This window comes from Trichogramma pretiosum, unplaced genomic scaffold, assembly GCF_000599845.2.
Source record: "Trichogramma pretiosum strain Unisexual culture from Peru unplaced genomic scaffold, Tpre_2.0 scaffold7, whole genome shotgun sequence".
Taxonomy (NCBI): Eukaryota; Metazoa; Arthropoda; class Insecta; order Hymenoptera; family Trichogrammatidae; genus Trichogramma; species Trichogramma pretiosum.
This window is the reverse complement of record NW_019641639.1, coordinates 1,730,748-1,752,312: the sequence shown is the minus strand read 5'-3', so window position 1 is coordinate 1,752,312 and position 21,565 is coordinate 1,730,748. Positions and strand designations below refer to the sequence as shown.

Genomic DNA, 21,565 nt, shown 5'->3' with positions numbered 1-21,565 from the left:
ACTTATCAGCTGGCCATCGGCTTTAAGCAAGGACTACTCCTTATCGCTCATATTTCATCGCCGAATCGACTATAAATACCAGCCGAAGGGGTACATATAAATCATAAGCGTACACGCTGGTCTGCCTTTCTAAATCGAATAACTTTTCTTCGATCCAATAAATATTGACGGGTTCTTGTACAGTAACCTCAGTGAAAGATTGTTTTATGCCTCGAATATTCTCAATTTCGAAACTGTCCAAAACTCATCGTGACTGATAGCTATAAATATATTTAGTTATACTTTGGTATAGCTTCTACTTACCAAGTGCAGTATTGAACTTGAATTAAAAATGTATACCATTGGAGATCCGCTACTGCGTTTTAAAAGACACCCTATTTTAAATAAAAAGTAAGGTAAAAAGACATCGACAAAAAAATTCTTGCGTGATTTGGTTATGTATAAATGTAAAAATACTTAACACTTACGTTATATATACATTTGCATTTCCGCATCAAGAACACGATCATGAACAAGGTGTTTGATTTGGAAAATATAAATGTGAATAAATAAATGTATTTGTGTACTTGTGTTGTGTCAATTCATACTAGAATCAAGAGAGGACATCTCTTTTGAATCTGTCAAATATCCTAAATTGAGTTGTAAGCTATAATTGCTTTAAAAAATAAAACGTTTCTTATATTCTATCTACTAAAAACATATACTAAAAATAAAATTGGCCCAAAGGTCCCCAACGTCCTTAAACGTGTACCTAGGATTACATTCATTTGTATATCCAAATGAAATATACACTGTTGCAAAGTCATTTTTTCGACGAGTAATTAAAAAAAAAAAAAAAGAGTCGTTGAAGAATTGTATGAGTTACCAAAAAAGTAGCAAACCACAGTCTACGTTTTTTCGGTCTTCCCTATAAAACTTTACCGTCACTGCACGACGACACGATTTTTGCAACATCGGGAAAAGTTTACTTTATTTCCATTATCTCGTTCCTTTAATATATTTGCCTGTTGATTAAGGGGACACACCTGTGTTTACTGTTTATGCCTATAAATGAAAAACATGAAAATTAAGGATTACTATTAAAGTTTTTTGTTTCTGATGTAAAAATATGTTTTTATAGGTCCTTTTACAACAAAAGATATGCCTCTAGTTCCTCTTATTATTAAAAATCATCCAGGATTCATATATATTGTCTTGTGATTTTTAAGTCATTGAAAGTTTTGTAATAAAATTCTTTTCCACTTAAGTGTAGCAGCTTTTTTATTTAGTTATTTTTTTAATCTACTAATCTCAAAATATAGCAATAAGCGTTATTAAAATAGCTATTTTTGTCATTTTTTTTGTACTTTAGAATGAAAAAAATTTTCTAAGCCTTTTTTATTTCAATTCTGTTACACTTAAGTGGAAAAGAATTTTATTACAAAACTTTTGAGACAGCAAGGATCTGGATTGGTAAAAAATTGCATTCAAAATCATGCGGTCAATGACTTAGAAATCACAAGTCAATATACATGTTTGATGGATAATTTTTAATAATAAGAGGAACAGCAGACATATTTTTTGTTGTAAAAGGACCTACAAAAACATATTTTTACATCAGAAACAAAAAAATTGTAATAGTAATCCTTAATTTTCATGTTTTTCCCCTTAAACTCAGGTAATGATGAGAATAGCAATTGATAATATTCAAATAAAAAATGATTTTCTAGAGGTATTTTACAAGTCTTCACGGTAGTCTATTGTCGTGATTGCACAATATGTATCACGTGGCCGGCTGTGCGTGCACAGTAGCTAAAACACTTGCATGGTATTTGACTGGCGTGAAATTGGCTGGCTGTACTATGACCGAGATGTATATGTGCATGCACACTTCGGTATAAAATATAATACGCGCTCGCGTACCGTCCACGCAGCTATTATATACACCCATAGAGGAGAGCTTATGCATACGAATTGAATGCGAACTCGAGCTTTTGATACTGCAGATGTACTGTTGTTGCTGCTGCTGCGACTGCTACTAGTGTTGCGCTAGTACAGTCACGGTATCGCGAGCACTGCTTGACAATTGCGACTCGAGGAAAAAATCTTTCATTGTGTGCGCTTATTGCTTGCTGTTATACATAAACCCAACCCAGCGAAAGTCGCGTATAATTTTTGACTTTCTGAAGAAGATTAATATTCATTGTACGATGCATTTGACTAAGTTTGTAAACAGTTCATTGTGCGTGCGAGTTCGTACTTTAACCGCGAAACTCTTTTGCCAAGTGCCTTGTTATACAAAGACGAAAAGTCACAAAATGCATGGAGGTGCCGTCACAAAAAAGTGTTTTTGCATTCTCTCCACGGTTTCATAGCTTGTAGCTCTTTGGTTTTTTTTAAATATGAAAGAAACCATCGAATGCGTTCTGTACTTATGTATTAATGTATGCCGTGTTGGTTCTAGCTAACCTGTACAGATCTTACTGTATATATTATATCTATATATATGTAAAAATATATATTGCATACACACTTAGGGAAAGTGTTGCGGTTCTTGAGCACTATAAAAACCAGATGTGTGCCATTGCTTCGTATAATTCATACATATATACATGCATAATCCGCGCGCAAAAAAGCGATAAAAAGAAAGTGTCGGCTAAGTAATTGTTATTTCAAAAATGCGAAGTACTTTTTCCTAAACTGCTACTTCGAATTTCCAAGTTGCTTTTAGAAAACATTGAATAACATGTATATAGTAGCGTGACTCGTTAAACAATGATGTGGTAAGCTGGTGAGCTTTAAACGTGTTTTGAAAATTTCCTATTGCATTGGATCAAATATTAAACGTGCGCAGCTGTATAAGTTCTCGTCGCTGGCTCAATCCAGCTTCAGTTGATTCATAGCTCAAAAAGCTTACGCACGTGTCGATCTGCAGGCGTTCCTGCTTTGTGCAAGTTGTTTACAGTCGCATGTAACCAACTCACATGATCGCTTCCTTTGGAATGACAACAGTCCTTGAGGCTAATCTTTCCACGGACATTCACTCAAACTTCGCCACATTCGGTTTAGTTTTCGTTAAAATTGGACCCCTCACTATACAAAACTAAAGTGACATTTTTTTATCGCAGACATTAAGGAAGAGAAAGCCCATCCATCAACTGTATATAGTCAGGGTACATTCCTGAGGCTTCTTCTATAATCGATAGCACAAAATATATAAAATAAAATGAGATTGTCTATTTGCAGTCCAAAGTAACCCATAATACTAGTGTTTCGCGTACGAGAACTTGCATTTATAGATATACAAAGATTGGTTATCTTGGACTGCGAATAAACAGACTGTAATAAAATATATGCACGCACATCGATTGCTCTTCGTAATAAGTAAATCTTGATGCACGCTGCAGTGACACACATAAACAGCCGCCTCGAGTTCAATGCACTCGCGGTGCACTAGTACGTATTCGATCATCCATCATACTTTAAACAGCTATATTCGCCTGTTGAGTTCAGCTGCCGCATTTGCCCTTCTCTCGCTGGATTACATCGATATTTATGTTGCACTATCGCATCTTTGAATAAATAAGATTGCCGTGCCGCTAATTGCTATCTTTTATTTATTAATTGAATTGATCATCGTTGTACATGTGTGAGCGCTGTCTCTAGAGAATGACAAAGTACAGTAGTCTCTTGTGTTACGTGGATTATTTTTACACGGTTTCACTTATATGTGGCTCGGCAAATATCAACACCCCTTATTAACACAACTTTTTCTGTCTCTTTTCTCATGATAAAATCGATCGTGTCCCCAATGTAGATTTCTGAAAACTATTAGACACGTATTTTTCGATTTTTTTTTTAATAAAATGTTAACAGTAATCGCATTTGAAACAACAAGCGTGACGTCACAATATATACGAATGATTAAAATTAGCAACAAAGTTACGCATTTTACGGTATTAAATGTACTTTTTTACACAGTACTTTTGTTATTTACCGCGTAAAACGAGGAAAACATGTATCACATATTTATAGATCTAATGATTCTGAATTTGCTGATTAAAAACGTTCGTCAAACTCACTGCTAACATTATGCTTGTGCGAATAAACCTAAACGCTTTCATTGGATAAGCTACTCCAGCATTGACAAGGTTAATCATAAAGCTTTGATGTGGCCGGTGTACATGATGTTTCTCGAAGCTTCCTGTCTCGTGTCGCTTAATTTGCGTATATTGCAATGAACGGCCTGGTATCAATTACTGATTCTATAGATCGACATTTTATTTCACCGACGACGAAGGAGGACATGAGGTGGGAAATCGAATCCAAGACTATTATGCCGGTTTCTAATTTTTCTCCGCTGAAATGTTATTCTCTCGGAGCTGTTAACAGCTTTTTCTTCCGTATAACAATTTAATGTTGTTGTTTTTTTTCAATTACGGTGCACAGGTCAAATTAATGGGCACTTTCGATTCCTGGTATAAAATTATCGAGTGGAACGAGTCGCTTCATATTATCACTTTCGATCCAAGAATAAGATAGAATCGCCGCTTATCCTATAATCAATATCATTAGGCTCTTTTTCCTCCAACTCTTGGCTAATAAATTTTTCTTGTTATTTATTCGTCGAAATGTTATGAACCGCTGAATATTTTAATTCTAACTCGAAATCTACTTTTACTTTCATCGTTATAATAACGTATAAAGAAAATATGTAACTTAAAATTATTTTTCTTCATCCCCGAGGAACTGTCCGATAAATGTCTATGTGTGTTTAATATACTTCTGTATGTTAATATAATATATCTATTGACAGTGCGGGTTTTTTCGTGTTTTTTGCAATTGCCAAAATGTATTTTTTTTTTCTCTTTCTCTTGGCCTTAATGAAGACGGAATGCACTAAACGATTACGACGAAGTCGTCGCGATAAAGCACGCGTGGACTCTTGACGGCACACGAGTGCCTCGTTTCTTTCTATGAATATATGCAGTACATACGCACGCTGGCACGCTCACCTAGACGTGCCAGATTCTGTACTGCAGTGAAAGAGAGAATATAAAAGCATTATTTTGCCACGTTTCTGCAAGGATGAAGTGGCTTTTGTCATGAATTATACTCGCAGAGAGAGTGAAAAGTGTGAAGGGGAATAGGTCGTTGAGTGCATTAGGCTTTATTAAAGTAAAAATTAAACGTTTTTCTTCTTTATTTTTCTCCTTCTCTCTACTCGAGAAACTTATGATATTTTGTTTCTCAACTTATACAAGAAACAAAGTTGCAGCGATTGTAATACTACAGTTTGCTTTTATAAGTAAAATAAAATTTTAAAAATTTATTATTCTCGTTTTTCGGATCAAAGCAAAATATATCGGATAAAATTGACTGAAATTTCATCTAATTGTTCATAACCACTCTACGGAAGGCTGCATATACCAATTTTTCTAAAATTGGTTTAGAAAAAAAGTTATACAAATATGCATTTTCATGGTTCGGTTGGTAAAAAATGAGGCAGAGGAATCACCTGCGAAAACGTTAAAAAAAATCCTCAAACAGACGTATGAAAATCGATTAAACCTTCTCACAAAATTGAGACTGCAGTGTAGAATTGAAAACCTCTTGAATTCGTCCAAATTATTCGTGCAGGAATATGATAAAAATCAATGGATAAAGTAGATGCGTCAAGAATCGAGTCACACGTAGAGCAAGTCCTTTGACCAACCTTGAAAATATACCTGCGAAACTTTCAAACTTTGTTTCACTCGCATAAATACTTATATCTTTTCAAATATCGAGCAGCACCCTCAGTATAGCCGAGCAGTATATCAGTAAAGTACAGCCTTTCTTACAATTTTGAACATTTTATCACATTGAAATCTACGTCTGAAACCGTAAGGAGTTCTTCTTTTTTTCGCCAGTTCCATATACAGCATAAATGTATATATCGTATATAAGAGAGCGACTCAACACACTCTCGTACACTATAACAAGGATATCTTCAAGGACGTTCTTTGTGACGGTGTGGCGAGGTTTGTACAGTGCGTTGAAAGAATTCATTACTCTGAAGTATATATCCTTTTTAGCGAGATTCGTTGAATCTTAAAAAAATTTATTTTAAAAAGTTGAATTTATAAGAAAGTACAGCAACGCTTTGTTTTTACCTAAAAGCCCAGATCGTGGATAATTTGAATTTTTTTCTTCTTCATTCTGATTAAACTAGTACGGACCAATAAATTCCGGATAAAAAAGTGACAAAATTTGCACTTACTGTTTTTTTCTCTCGATCATTCCACATCATTTTGTTGAAAACTGTAAATATACGTAAATATCTATTTCACAATGGCTATAGTTGGTTTCCAAATTCACCAACATTTTTTTGCTGTTTTTTTTTTCGAAATTATGTGACCCATGCAGAAAATTCGCGCATCTTGCAGACCGACATTGCCATTCTTCTGATCCTCTTGTTATGCTTCATTTCTTAGCGCCAAAGGGTCAAAATATTTTGATCTAGTTTCGCCTAAATAATTTTGGTTTCTTTTTAAGTTCAAATGATGTTAGAGGACATAATTCTTGACTTAACTATAATGTTCTGCGTATGCAGTCGAATTTTCAATACTTTTGCACTCTTGACGTTTTAAGCATACTTGTGTGCCTAGGGCTCTGAATTATTACGGTTTTACGGGTGCATTATACTTTTTTTCGTGAATGTATAATACAATGTTATTCTCTTCCATTCCAAATATTTCTGTACAAGGCTTTTTGGTGACCTTGGTTTTGATATTCTTTTGGAAACTGTAGAGCTTCTAGAGCAATATTTAATAGAAGTTTCAGAAACTCCTCAAGTCCACGGGGGTACAAAAGTGAATGAACCCATTATCGTGTTATTCGGCGTATAATTACAGTTACTTTTTTTCTGAATGGATAATGAAACTCATACTTACAAAGTAATTTTTTTTGACGATTTCCGTTACGATTAAGTAAGCTAAAGAACAGCGGCAACGTCGATAAAAAATCTCCAATAAAAGACAATATGCACAACGCCGAGTTGTAAACTTTCTCGCTGGAGATAATAATAATGATGCAAAGGTAAATTGTTTCCACGAATGTCGCCAAACTAGTACGTCGATATGCATGAGCATGTATATATCTGTATATTGTTAGTTTCGAAAGTGATATTAAATTCGGCGTAAAAGTATATGCTGCAACAGCACAATGAACCTACTGAACTAAAGCCTGGCTTTTTTTATTATTTTCCATTTCTCAAGTCTATTGCATCTTACTTTACATGCTATCGTTATAATTTTATTGTAGGAAAACTATTATAAGCCTGCACTACTTTTAATGGCGCACATTTGCTGCTTATTGCACTATGGGTAATTTTTTAATGACAACATTACTAGAACATTGATACTATTATGTATTCGAAAGCGCATAAAATTTATAATCATTTTTAAAACTGCAGGATCCATGCCGTTGTAATAATTTATGAAAAAAAATCTATAAATGCACTTACGTAAGTAAATTGATTAGTACAGAATAGTTACGCGAAGCGAAAACGATCAGAAGAAAAATAAAAAATTGAATGTTTCTAGATTCATTCATTACCAGAAAAATAATGTATGCCAAAAAGGGCAAGAAATTCACTTGGAATTCAAATGAAGCTCAAGTGAAATTTATTCTTTCAACACAATCGACGAGCGAGATATTTTGAAAAATTAAGATTGCCCTTACTCAGAGAGAATATAGCTATACTGCATGACAGTACGTGAAATGAGTAATACTTGAGAGCAGCTTCAGTCTACCGATAAGAAAAAAAGTGAAAATGCCTACTTGTTAGGCATTAACCATAACCGAGAGTGAATCGTCGTTCATAGGTGATATGCAAAAATTTTATTTTTCGCCGGTCGATCAGCGAGCGGAGAAAAATCGAGCAGGGTGGCGCGTATCAGATTCATACCTGTACGTATACAGATATAGTCTTTGATTCTATACTTTGAGCAATAAATGTTGCACGACGAACCGTGTTTATAGACTTGGCGTAGCGTGGACGCGAGACGAGAGTTGGTAGGGAGGTAGAGGAGAGAATTGTGAGTCGGAGTCGGGTCGGGCTGCCACCGCAGGACGGCTACGTATCTATATACATTATAATACAAGCGTGCAGTTTTCTTTCTCGGCAGCGCAAGCCAGTCAGTCGATCCGCACTCGGTGGCCTGTGAGCAGCAAAGCGTGCGCGGCTCCCGTCGCGCGAAGTCGCAGCAGCTGCGCGCGTGCGACGCCTTCCCGCGCTACAATGTTCTTGCACAGCCTGAATCTCCAACTTCTTTTTTCCCTGTCATTACTGTAATACTTGCTTTGGAGGATCTATTTTTTTACTTTGGCTTCTCATTTTTTCAACTGTAAACTGTTCGCGGTTGGCGTTTCTTTCACAGTGATAGTCAAACTCAACGAATTGGTCGAGTCAACCACTATCGTTGAACCAACTTGTTTAAACAAATTGAAAAGCGAATAGTGAGGTGACGAGAAAAAAAGTTCATTTTGTGCTAAACTACTTTCTACATATTCTCAGCTTACACTTATTTGTGTAGAAATCATCGTCATCAATTTGTTTTTTTATCGCTAAATTCTCTACTTCTTTTTAACTCTTTTCCATCGGTGCAGCTGCAACAGCAGACGATAGTTGGATTATGGTTATAACGATGCAAATGAGGCATTTGTTTGCTCAAGATCATTTGTCGAATAGTGCAAGTTAATGTGTGACAGTGTCTCAGTGCGTGAGCGCGCGCGCGCGCGCGAGTGTGTGAGTGTGTGTATGTGTGTGTACAATAAACATGTGAGTGAATATTTTGTGTTGCCAATTGTGCTGCTGCCGTTTTTGTTGTTCTTACCGATCGTAAAGGTTGCGCCAACAGCGACATTAATGATTGTTGGAATAAAAAATGGAAACGATAGCATCGGTCAAGCTCTTTGGTTTTGAGTTTGTCGAGTAGCAGTGTATTGTGGTGATCATCCGCCAAGTCGGAGGCTGCCTAAATTATTACTTTATTTAAATGGTCTTTGAGAAAATACAAATGCGGAATCCTGGCTTCCTTATTGAGGATGCCAGACACGGATATATTCAGTACATTAGGTAGGTTTATAACATAAATTTTACTAAACTAGATTCGTTGTTATGAGGCTCAGTTAAAACTCAAGGAAATGGTTTTTGGCCATCCAAGATACTGTTCATGTAATATTGAGAAAAAAAATTAATAGTTATAATTATGATGCTGTGACATTTGAAACAACACGCCAAAGTTGATAAGAAGAACACTAAATTGACTTCGATTCTGTCTGGTCAAATCGAATGGTAAAACTTGTATATGCTCAGAAGACATCTGTCGTTCCAGCGGACAGAATCGAAATCAACCCAGTGTACTCTTGAAGATTTAAAAAATGCAACGAATGTTTGTTATTGCATTTGACATTTAAAACCGGTACATGAATAGTTTGAAGTTGAATATTGATTGTCTGCTCAATGAAATTTTGGTGCCCGGGACTTTACCACAATATGATTCATGGGTTTTGCATTTAAACTTTGTCGCGCGAGCTCGTCAAATTTAACCTGTACATTACTTACGTCATTTGCATGCTCGCAGTTTAACGGTCTACAAAGCTTTTTCAAAACAAAAATTCTGTTTCGCTAATGCAATATATTTATTATTGTTATAAATAAGAACAAAACCTAACTAAAACTTTAGATACATTTTTTAAATATGGTTTTCATTGAATATAATTGTTAAAAATTTGATTATTTTTAACGACGTGACGTGAGTTGATAAAACAAGTAAAATATCGCGCTAAGTCTATTGAACAGAAACGATGATTTTTATGGGATTGTATGGGAGACAAATAATTTGGTGCGTTGCAAACGTCGTGCAGCAAAGAATACAGCACGTTTGTAAAACGTACGTACTGCCATGCACCAGGCAAATATGCAATGCGGTCGCATTACATCAGCATCGTCATCATCGCCGAGTGCCCAAGGCGGTGGAACGAAGTTCGCTTACATCGTCGGCTCGACGACTGATCCCCCTTCACATGCATCGGTCTGCAAGCTATATACTATACAGCACGATATACATAATGACACGTGCCGATCGATCAGGTATACTAACCCCTTGCGTGGTATACGTGCGCGAGCTCGCGTGAGAGAGGAAACTATATTGAAGGGGGAAAGAATACACGCCGACGATCGGCTATTGAGTGTTGTGTTATAGCTGCTTGTTGGTTCCTCCCTCTCTCTCTATATATATGGGTCATATCACAAAAGAGTTGATACTTCGAAAAATTAAATTGAAACAAAGTATGTACTCTTGAAGAGTACATTGAAAAATGAAAATCCTGAAATTTTCAGCCCTCTAGGACCATCCCTCTTGGATCTTTAGAATCTCAAAATTGGAATTTGATTTTTCAAATTTTATTTTAATTTCCAGGGGTGAATATGAAAAAATTATTGAAACATGATTTTTTATGTAAAATTTGATGAGGATATCAAATTTGATATCATTTCTAAAATTTAGTCCGACAACCAAGTTTAAATTTTTAAAAATGTATTCATTGATATTCAAAGACTAATCTCGTACAGTTTGGTTTATGTGATAAAAAATTACGTTTACCATAGAAAAATGGTTACATTCTAGTTTAAGGAGTTTTCCGACTTACAAGGAGACCTTCTCACCTTCGGGTCATGGATTTGCTCCAAAATTTTTTTGGGGTCTCCTGGTACCCTATACTGAAGCTCTCTGTGCTTAGTTTGATCTCATGGGCCTTAGGGCCCATTTTGTACAGGATTTTCCACATTATAAAAAAATCTTTGTTATTCTCTATATCGATATAGAAGTACTTAAACGAAAAAATGCAACTATCACAAGTCTTAAAATTTTTCAAAGTATCTGCTTGAATTTTTTCAAAATTTTCAGGACCATCTACCACTCTCTGTAAGAAGTCCTAAAATCTATTAAAAAAGCGTCCAATTTGGGCCTCTTGAATTAGGTGATGGATGGTCCCAAAAATTATGGAAAAATAAGAGCAGATTCTTTGAAAAATTAAAAAACTTTTTATCGTTGCACTTTTTCGTTTAAGTACTTCTATATCGATATAGAAAATAACAAAGATGTTTTTATAATGTGGAAAATCCTCTAAAAAATGGGCCCTAAGGCCCATGAGATCAAACTAAGCATAGAGAGCTTCAGTATAGAGTACCAAGAAACCCCAAAAAAATTTTGGAGAAAATCCATGACCCGAAGGTGAGAAGGTCTCCTTGTTAGTAGGCTTCGACTTAGAGAGATCCTATTGTATATGAGAAGGAAATTAAATCAGTACAGTATCTGATCGAATTCCTGTAATCAAAGAACGCATTCAATATTTATTAATTCGGTGCCTTATCTTATCCAAATCATCTTAAAGTTGAAATTATGTAAATGCTCATACTTTTTCATAATTTATGTGTTACTAATTGATCGATACTTTAGCTGTGAGTTAACCAACTGGTCATAACTAGGAAATAATCAATCTAACAGTAGTAAAATTTTTAATTTCATAATATCAGTATTTTAAACTGCAACTTGGTGATGCTGTTATATGCTCATGAGTATCTTTATGATAAACAATACAGCCTACCATTTAATAATTCAAAGCAAAGAACGTTAGTTCCATTTTTTATTTTTTGTTACTTTTCACTTTTGCATTACGGTTCAAAAGAAACAATATGCTATATCAACTGCAGAATTGATAATAAAAAAATTCAATGTCATCTCTCGTCGTAGGTTACTAAGCGCTTCTGTTATACAATATCACATATTGGTGCCGCAATCTCTCGTAGTAGCATATGTAATGCGTTTCATAATACGTACGTAACAGTAGCAGTATCCTTTGACCGCAGGCAAGCGACCACATTCTATTTTTTTCTCGCTTGTGAATTTATGAAAAGCGCTCATTTACAGGACCGATAGCTCAAACCAGGTGCTGCAAACATGATTAAACAGTCATACACTAATGGCATACAACTCGAGAGCGCCGAGAATTTTCGGACGGATAAGTTTGGGTGAACTCGTGCAACTGGTGCGCAGAGTCATGGATGATGCACTATATTCTATTGTACTAATGCAAGCTATCGTTCTATGAAATTTACGCACACACCCTGCACTTCTTATATTTGCACCCTTGCGATTTCAATTTTTTCACAGATAAAAATTGGCTTTATCTTGACGTTTTGATTCTCGCAAATGAATGCGCAAGATTTTGGTCACTATTGTTTAGATAATACAAAATAAACAAATACAGGGTTGATATTTTGTACACTGCATGAAGTTAATTTTCCGTAGGAAAGCTGGTCAAATTAAAACTAGTCACGTGAAAAAATTCAATAAGTTGTACGCACTTGATTACATGCAAAAAATCAATGTTTCGACAATGAATATATATGGGTCAAGCCATAGTTAGTGTGATGGTCAAAAAAACTTTTTTTCTTAAATCATGTACTTTTGAAGAGTACATTGAAAAGTGAAAACCCTGAACATTTCAGTCCTCTAGGTCCAACCCTCTTGGATTTTCAGGGCCTTAAAGTTTAGTTAAAATTTCTTTTTCTGATGTTATTCTGCTTGCAATTCTGATTTTCTAGGGTTGATATGAAAAAATTGTAATATCATGGTTTTTATAATGTAAAATTTGGTGCAGAATTAGAATTTGTACTAATACTGCCTGTATATTTTTACTTTTGAGACTCTGTAACTGCTCTTTCGTAAAATTTGGGATCTGCATAGACTACACAAACGTGCCTGAGTGCGAGATAAAATAAAAAAAAACTTGGGACTTGCTTGCACATGACTGTAGTGCATTGATTTAGGTTTATAAAGAATCGGTCGTTATAGAGACCATCTACCACACAACAGTCGTAGTCATAGGGGGATCTTGCATGCATGTGTTTTGTAATTGTTTAGTAGAAACTATACGGGATTCAGTATGAACGTAATCGGTAGGAATATACAAACCACAATTTGTACGCTATGAAAATGAATATCGTTACGACATTAGACCTCAATAGTAATAATGAAACAATGTGGTCGAAAATATTTTCTGAAATATTTGCTTGAAAAATTGGCATTATTTTATCCTTACCTACACTATACTATAAATGTGATGTCCTATAATATAAAAGTGATGACGTTTTAAGCGTAAGCAGTTTCAAAGCGATGTGATTGGTACTTCAATAGCGTGCTGTAGGACATGTAGTGACGCGATTGCAAGTATAATGGTAAGTGAAAAATATGGTATAATCCTATTGGTCTGTTTACTGCTTAAGACTAACTTGATTGATTAAACAATACGGATGGCAAGGTTTTTAAATTTATACAAAAAATTGGTTATATAATGCACGTATTTTAGCGCATAATAGTCGCGTGCGATAGATCGATACGGTGTTAGTGCTGTGCAAGGATTCATTGCACCCGCACTCAATATATACTGTATTATACGTCAAAATTGATGTTTATTGCAAATAGGAATTGTTTCAAAGTAATTTGAACGATTTGATTAAATTGATCATTTTTGTTAAAATATGGTTTTGAATATGTTCTCCTTCATATTAAAATTTGCTTCAAAATAATCTTATATGGGTAAGATATTTAAATTCATCACTGTTAATTCGTGTTAGCATACTTTCGTTCTCATTTCAAACATATGTTATTTATATCGTCGAAAAACTTTTCGCTAATTGTAAATCATAATATAATTAACTTTTTAATTTAATAACAATAAAAAGTGATTAAAATAGAGTTAACTATGTGATTTTATTTGTTAACATTCGAGAGGGTTGTTTTTTTTCTTTGAAGTGAAGAAAATGGAAACGAAGAAAGGTCTCAGAAATCGTAAAATTGCAAAAGTCAGTGTAGTGAACGAATATACTTATGCACGCGTAGTTCCGTTACATACGACTGATAAAAAAACTCAGGCATGTATAAATGTAGGTATATATAAACCTACGTTTGTGTATTTTGTGAGCACCGTTCGCGCATCGTTCCAAAGTATACTTTTTACACTCTTACTTGTTGCATGACTCGTTGTGAAAATAGTAGGGGTGTGCGAGTACTCGATCTTTTCGACTCGTTGAGCTCGAGTCGAGTTCGAGTCGAGTCGGAAAAATTTTAGTACTCTTCATGTTTTCGAATTGTAGCTAAATAAATGATACATTAACAAAACTATGAATGTCCCCGTTGCATGTGCATGCTTCGAAGTGTTATTTTCTCGCAACGCTCGTATTTTTGTATAAATCGAGGCTCTTTCGAATATTAACACGTTCATATGTTAATTCAAATGGTAAAGTGTTATTCTCTGCAAAGGACGTCGATATATTGTATATAAAATGTATGTATATTGTAAAAATATCAGCACGATGAGTAAATAACACTCAGGAGCAAGCACATGGGGGGGGGGGCATTAATTTGTTAATACGTCATTTACTTAATTGAAACTCGAAAATACTGAGGTACTCGATAAAACTCGAGTACTCGAAAAATCGAGTTTGCGCCGGGTACTCGAAAAGAAACTCGAGTTGATTGAGCCGAGCTTTTTCGAGTACTCGCACATCCTAAGAAAATAGCATACTGGCCTATATCGAGAAAAAGAAAGCCCCAGTGTACGTGCTAGTCTCACGTGCTTATTTCACGTGCCTCGGGACTTTTCTGTTTTTCTGGCCTAGGGAAGTAATATACTATTTAAAAACTTGGCTGCATTTTAAACGAGATCCTCGAACCTCCTTACATTTTTCGTCGTTGCAAGTCTTCCGCGTCTGCGAAGTACTAAACAAATACCTACATAAGAATTGCTTCACCAATAGACAGTATTGTACTTTTATTCGACATACAAAAAGTACTTCCATTGCCAGCGCGAACCTAAATATTTCAATATCCAGTTTCGGTGCAACCTTCAAATCTTTTAGAAATACAAGTATAGAATTTGAACCTATATTTCAGCAAGTTATTTTCTAGCTCTATAGAATCTCATAAAACTTTAATTTATTGAAAATGATGGTTCACAGATTCGATACCTTGAATTTTATCAAATCTTCAATTTGCTGTAACTCAGCTTATATAATGTTTAAAGACTTCTGGCTGCAAGCAAATTAAAGGTCTTCAGCTGTATCATAAGTGTTGTGATATTTATTAGCCTTTAGAGTGTCGTGATCAAGTCACAGCGAGTACTGCCGTTCGGATGGAGTATTTGTCTTTTTAAGTATCTATAAACGCTTACAACTTTTTAGGCCACGTAGAAACATTTATAAGTAATGAAAATTCACGGACTTTTTGTGTACTTTTTTAATGGTATATACGGCAAGATCGAGAAAATTATGAATCAAGAATTTAAGGCGTAAAATAACAGCCAAATCGAAAAACGGGTGTTTTTTCTTTGATTTTTAACGTTATTATATCGTACTAGGAGTGCTAATAATTTTTTATGACCATTATGAATATTCTTAGATCATATTTTGATTATAACGATAAAATTTCATATACTATGGAACCTTTAAATTACTTCGGGGAGTCAGGGCAAGCGCTAATCATGGAAAATCAGGGAAATTATAAATAAAAACCTATTTGCGATTGTCGGTAGGGTCTAGGCACTTGCCACCGACCTCTAATACGTTTGGCTAATGTTTTTAGGTCATAAAGAAGTGATCTAAGAGTTGGGAGCGAGGATCCAAGCAATTTGGGAAATAGTGACCACCCTAATAGACAGTGTAGCTTCCAATTCTCGATTCGAAAGACAATGTTAAAGAAACTTTTCTACTTGAAATAATTGAATGAAGGTGTCATTTGGACAGTCAAGCTCACATCAATGAAAATCACGACGTTTCCTTGTGCTAGTTACGTTATAAAACCATTATTATTTTTTGATCATGAAAGATTTCTCAATATTTTCCCAGTTGTCAGTGTATTGAAGAAAACGTCTGTAATTGCTCACCGACGCGTAGCATTGTTTGTTATCGTCGCAGTGACAATGGAAAATCGTTATTTTCCCACCATTGACATCATGATAATTATTTCGGTGAGTAGCAAATATATAGACAAACGAAGAGTATGGCGTAATACCCTTAATACATAGCCACATGAAAGTTCCTTCCTCTCAAGGCGCGTTTCACTTTTTTATCCATGCCATGAATCTTCCTGAAAAGTAGCGTCAGCGACGGCTCCACGACTTTGTCACGCTTCCGTTGCGCAATGCGCGTGTCTGAAAACATGACAACTGAGAAAATAAACACACTGCAAATAAAAAATAAAGGGAAAAAGAGCAACGAATGCTATTGTGCATCTAGTAGCTTACGCATTGACAAGCGGCTGCCATTATTACGAGCCGTGAATCTCTTGAATGCGGATGATTATAAATGTGCAGCATATAGAGCGTCGTGTTCATATGTAGAAGGCGAATGTACTCATCTTTTTAGCCATTACCACATTCTACCCCTTCAAGATTTTCGTGGCATTATTCTTCTCTTGACAACGTGTACGTACTTTTTTTCCTCTGACATGGGTGGAGCGGACAAAAATTTGCGCTATATACGAAATAAATTAAAAATCAATATTAAAGCGCGTGGTAATTAACGTGAGAACAATTGAATTATTTCAATATCTGATTTTTTGGTAATTGGAATGTACATTGCAATTTGGTAATTCGGATGTATATTGTATCTACGAAAGACGCACTCAGCAGCTTTGATACGAATATGCATGCATCTAAGTTCTTACAAAGAAGAACCAGCTGCAAAGAATATGCAAATTATAATATTACGACCGATTCTCGGTAAAGTCAAAAGTAGGGCTGCTTGAGTACTCAAAAAAACTCGAGTACTCGAATTGAGAATCGAATGACGAGTTGAGTTCGAGATGAGTAAAACTCGAAAAATTGGGTACTCGCACAGCCGTAGTCAAAAGTCCAAAAAAATTGTTTTCTGCAATTATAAAAAGCTTGTTGCTCCCGATGACAGAAATGTCTCCAAATTTTATTAGACTTTTTAGGACTATTTATCCCTTTTTTTAAAAGGCCAAAAGTTAGAATTTTTTGCATTTTTCCGAAATTCATTGAATATTAAAAATCGGGCCTAAATTCTAATTATATTCTCGGATTATCTAACGAGCTAATCCAAATGAGCATCTTATTTCGAAATAACAATGCAATACCATACTCGCAGTACTTAAACGTACTGTTCAAATTCGTTCATTTTCGAGTTATAAAATCGCAGAAGTACATGTAGTAATTTGTTGTCTTTGGCGTTCTAAAAAAACAACAACGCGAAAAGCCAATGTCCTGCCAGAAGATATTTTCGCTTCATAAATTCATATGCAGATGCAGAAAGGATGATAGGCCTTGCCAAACCTGAGGGCATAAAACATTTTAGTGTACACTGATAGAAATAAAAATCGAATGTCAAGTACCATACCATCTGATTCTCGCGGCAAGAATCCAGTGATTCTTACTGTTAGAAGACCGAATTCTTGCTGCAAGATCAATATGAGGCAATATCGAAGGTGCAGTCATGCTTCGGAGACCTTTGCCAGCTCGAGTTGACACCAGCAGACGTCAAATGTATCATAGAGTAGCCGACTCGAATTGATATTTGAGGTGTAACGATCGGAATGAAACACCAGGAATGCTCCTAATTTTGCAGCAGGAATTCAGTCTTCTAACAGCAAAAGTCACTCGATTGTTACCACAAGATCAAGATAATTCTTAGCATTAAATTTTTTTTCTATCAATGTAGAGCGTCAAAAGCATGCGATATGTTGAAGGGATATCTTTGGATTATGTCTATCGAGTACGGGTTACAATGCACTTCTATATCTATTGTATTTATGGCTTGTTCAACATGCTTATATATACAACTTATGTATAAAAACAAGAGCATCTGAGCTCTTTAAAAAGAGATCAGATTTATTATACATTTGTTCAAAAAATTGCGCATATGTACGTTTGTAGCTTTTAGTGCCAATTTGGGTGCACTTTCAATAAAGTTTTTCATTTTTCAATAACGAACGCTCGGGATTGGTATACCCATATGTGGCGTGATTACAAATGTAAAACGGCTCTATAAAATACCATAGGATCTAGATAAGGCTAAGATTATCTCTCGCGTCCCGTACGAGCAAGAATAATCGCGACCCGATTTTCTACTCTATTTGATGTTTAAGCACTTTTCTGCATATGTAGCTTGCAAGTTTTCAAATTCAAGTAGCCTTATGGTTATTAATGACGCCGCATAAGTAATAAACGTTCTGTCACGATTTCGCAATTCAAAGGGATTTATAAGTAAGAATACATAGGTGTAAACTACATATTATTTTCAAAAAAGTCCAGTTTTTATGGATTACTTAAAAAATGTATTGTTCCTTTGGTGCTGAATAAAACTACTGTGGCAAGTTACATACGAATGAAACTAATGCTTATAGATTTCTAGGCACTTTTCGCGCGCCTTTTCGGGGACAAATTTATCGTAATGCAAAGTGTTGATAAACACGTGGCTAACTGGCTCACGTTTTCATGTGATCTCTACAATCTCGAATGTCAGACAAGAAACAATACACTCATATCTATTTACCACATGTTAAAGGACTTCTTCATGCATACAACATGCAGATCAAGTTTTATTATTTGCGCCAAAACAGTCAAGATCTTAATTGAATGTTTATCGCTCATGGGCTCGTTTTACCTCCTGATAAAGTTTTGGCTTGAAGATTAGCTCTTGTGCTGCTCGATGTTTCTGACTTTTGGCCATGGACAATTTTGAGGGAAAAAGAGAAAGAGATTGAGGGGCTTCGACGTTGATTATTCAATTTTTTAGTCGAGAGCAGCCGATCATTGATGGCTGTTGTAGTTAGCGTTTAATGGCGCAATACAAGCATGATCTTTATAACTACTCGTAATCCTTTTGACAATGACGTAGCGACTTTTCTCGTCAACACTCGGTACACATTACAGCTTACATATAAGTACAACGCACGTGTATATACTTTACGATCCACTATCTCTTCATACGGTAGTATACTTCGTAAAGTTGTTAATTTGTGTAATTGTCTAAGTAAGGAGTAAAAGCAGTACTACATATGTTCATGTGAGATCGAACTTACGTAAACATGACACAAGTATTAATCGAAGCCCAAGCTCTACATTTGTCTAACTTCGTAAGGATGTCAATTTCCAAAGTAGTAACACGTGCTGTGTAAAAGACTTGTCTTTGCTCTGAGCTATTACAAGCTACTCGCGGGAATCCATTTAGCATTATTCACCTTACGTAAATTCGAGCTATTTCAATGTTTTCCCTATTCAATTGTTCGGCAACATGTTGATGGTGTCTACGGAAAATCTATGTCTTCAACTGTTGCTATTCATTAGCAAGGCGTTTCCTCGTCAAAAATAATTGTGCCTATTTTCAGTCATAAATGCTGATATAATAATTTTTGTTTAAATTTACATAATTATTTTACACTCTTTACATAAATTCAGTTCATAATTTAAGTTCAAAAGTCGACTTTAGATTGACCCATTACAGAGATTTCTCGAAGAGGAATCAAAATGCGACACTGGATTCTAAAACTAACAGTTTACGTGCCGCAATGTAAAAAACTAAAACCTCTCGAGGACTTTTTTTTATGTTCTCAAAGAAATCTGAAAAAAATCATACATTATATTATTTGACTCATTGAAAGGGACTTTTATTTTTTGTTTCTATGTTTTAGTGCTTCTATCTCGAGATGAAAAGTCGTAAAGTTTAGGAACGTGATGATAAAAAATAATGAATAACGTTTTCTGAATAATTCAAGTGAAAAGAACACGTTTTCAATCTTAGCCATTTTCTATCTTAAGATAAAAATTGTTAAACAAAAAAACAGAAAGAACAAAAACGTCTTAGAATTAGTCAAAGAACACGTATGAACTTTTGGAGAATTTTTTGGAAACTATAAATCGGTTAAAATTCTTTTGATTGGACTTTTGATTTTTGAAGTATAAATTTCAAAAAAAAAAAGAAATTCCCCCTCACAATGCCATGTAACCCCTCAAGATAACATGATTCAGGATTACATTTTTGCCAATCTAATCATTTGGCTTGTATTTTATGTATGTGTTAAGGCCAAGTAATATTTTGCACAAAGATCTATTAAAATTAATATATTTTTTAATGCACGAGTTTATAATCGAAATAAATGTTACAGCAGCTGCTTTGCAAGCTTGCGACTGTTTTCCTCGAATCGCGGTGGCTGGTGGCAGTGGCAGTAGTGGTGGTGCTGCACAGCATTTACTTGCTAATAATACACGCACCGTGACTCGCCCACGCCGTGGCTATACTGCTACTACTGCTCACCTCAAAGCAACCGACCGACATCTCTCGCAGATTCAGTATTTCGGTCGATGTTGGATCTGTAACTTACATTTTTTTGAATCTCCCTAGTTTATTTGTTTTGACTACTGTTTTAGTTATTTGGAAGTTGTGGTAGTTTTACGAGTGCACTAGTATATACAATTTTCGATTAAAGTTTTGTCCAAATTAATCATTAAAACTAAAGAGAAATCTTATCTATCTATAATAAATGGTAGCTAAATTTTTGTTTTTTTCCCCTTCAATTATTTTAGTTATTGAATGTTTTAAAAATTGATAACGAGATTGGATAATTATTTATCTAATTTCATTTGAATCTGAAGCTGTTATTTTATCGAAAAGATTAAAGTTTGCTTTCAAATATTGTGCTAAAAATATTTCTGCGAAGTTGTGTTTCGTGCCAAGTTCGACACGCAGTATTATGATGACGCAAAATTTCTCGAGACTTCCGAAAACGACTCTAAATATGGTTGTAGTACCGAGCAATAGCTGTTTGTTTTGGCAAATGACCTTTTTTTTATAAATCAAACTATACTTTGCCATTTTTCGTTTATGAGCTCAAAATTACTACAAAAGTAACTGATAAAAAAAAAGAAAGAAATAAAATAAAAAATTGGCAAGGAAAAGTAAGAAATGTTTGTTGTTCGAAGTAAACAAAACAGCGTCACAACGGAGAAAGAAAGTAGCGTAGAAGAGGCTTTTGGGAAGTCGACAGCTGCGTCAGAGGCACTGACGCCAGTGGGTTCGACAAGGACCATTGGGTATGTTTTTAGCTCCATTTCTCAATGAAAGTCGATGTATACCAAATGATAAAAGAATTTTTACCGAGATACGATTTTAATCGTACACGTGTGTCTGCGACGTCAAATATTCCCCAAATCAAGTGCATATTGTAGCACAGATGCATAGCATCGTTTGTGACTTGCAGTATCAACGAATGTGACCTCGATCAACACGACATTACTCTCTCAGATTAATATTGCTAAATTTTTTGCATCATACTTACGGAATTGCAATTAGATAATATACCCCAGGTATGCTTGCTAAATTATGCCACTCTTGTGAATCGTAATTATTAAAATAAATTTCATTAAATGTATCAACTGCTTTTCATCTCTCTCACTTTTCCCTCTTGTGAGCACATTTGGAGGCAGTGAAAGTGCATTCAATTAGCTTAATTTATGCTCTTAA

At 35.1% G+C, this 21,565-nt stretch overlaps 1 protein-coding gene across 7 annotated transcripts in view; it reads left to right on the top strand.

Moving 5' to 3' along the window:
• Window positions 1–21,565, top strand: part of LOC106649319 (protein phosphatase Slingshot homolog 3) — an 82,599-nt gene that overhangs the window by 14,861 nt on the left and 46,173 nt on the right. For 2 of the 7 annotated variants that reach the window (XM_014366684.2, XM_014366676.2), the window contains exon 1: window positions 20,639–21,135. The exons of 2 other annotated variants lie outside the window; for them this stretch is intronic. In XM_014366684.2, coding sequence (XP_014222170.1) covers window positions 21,008–21,135 — 128 coding nt within the window. In that variant the 5' untranslated portion in view covers window positions 20,639–21,007. 3 more of the 7 variants (XM_014366696.2, XM_014366718.2, XM_014366711.2) reach the window with 3 other exon arrangements.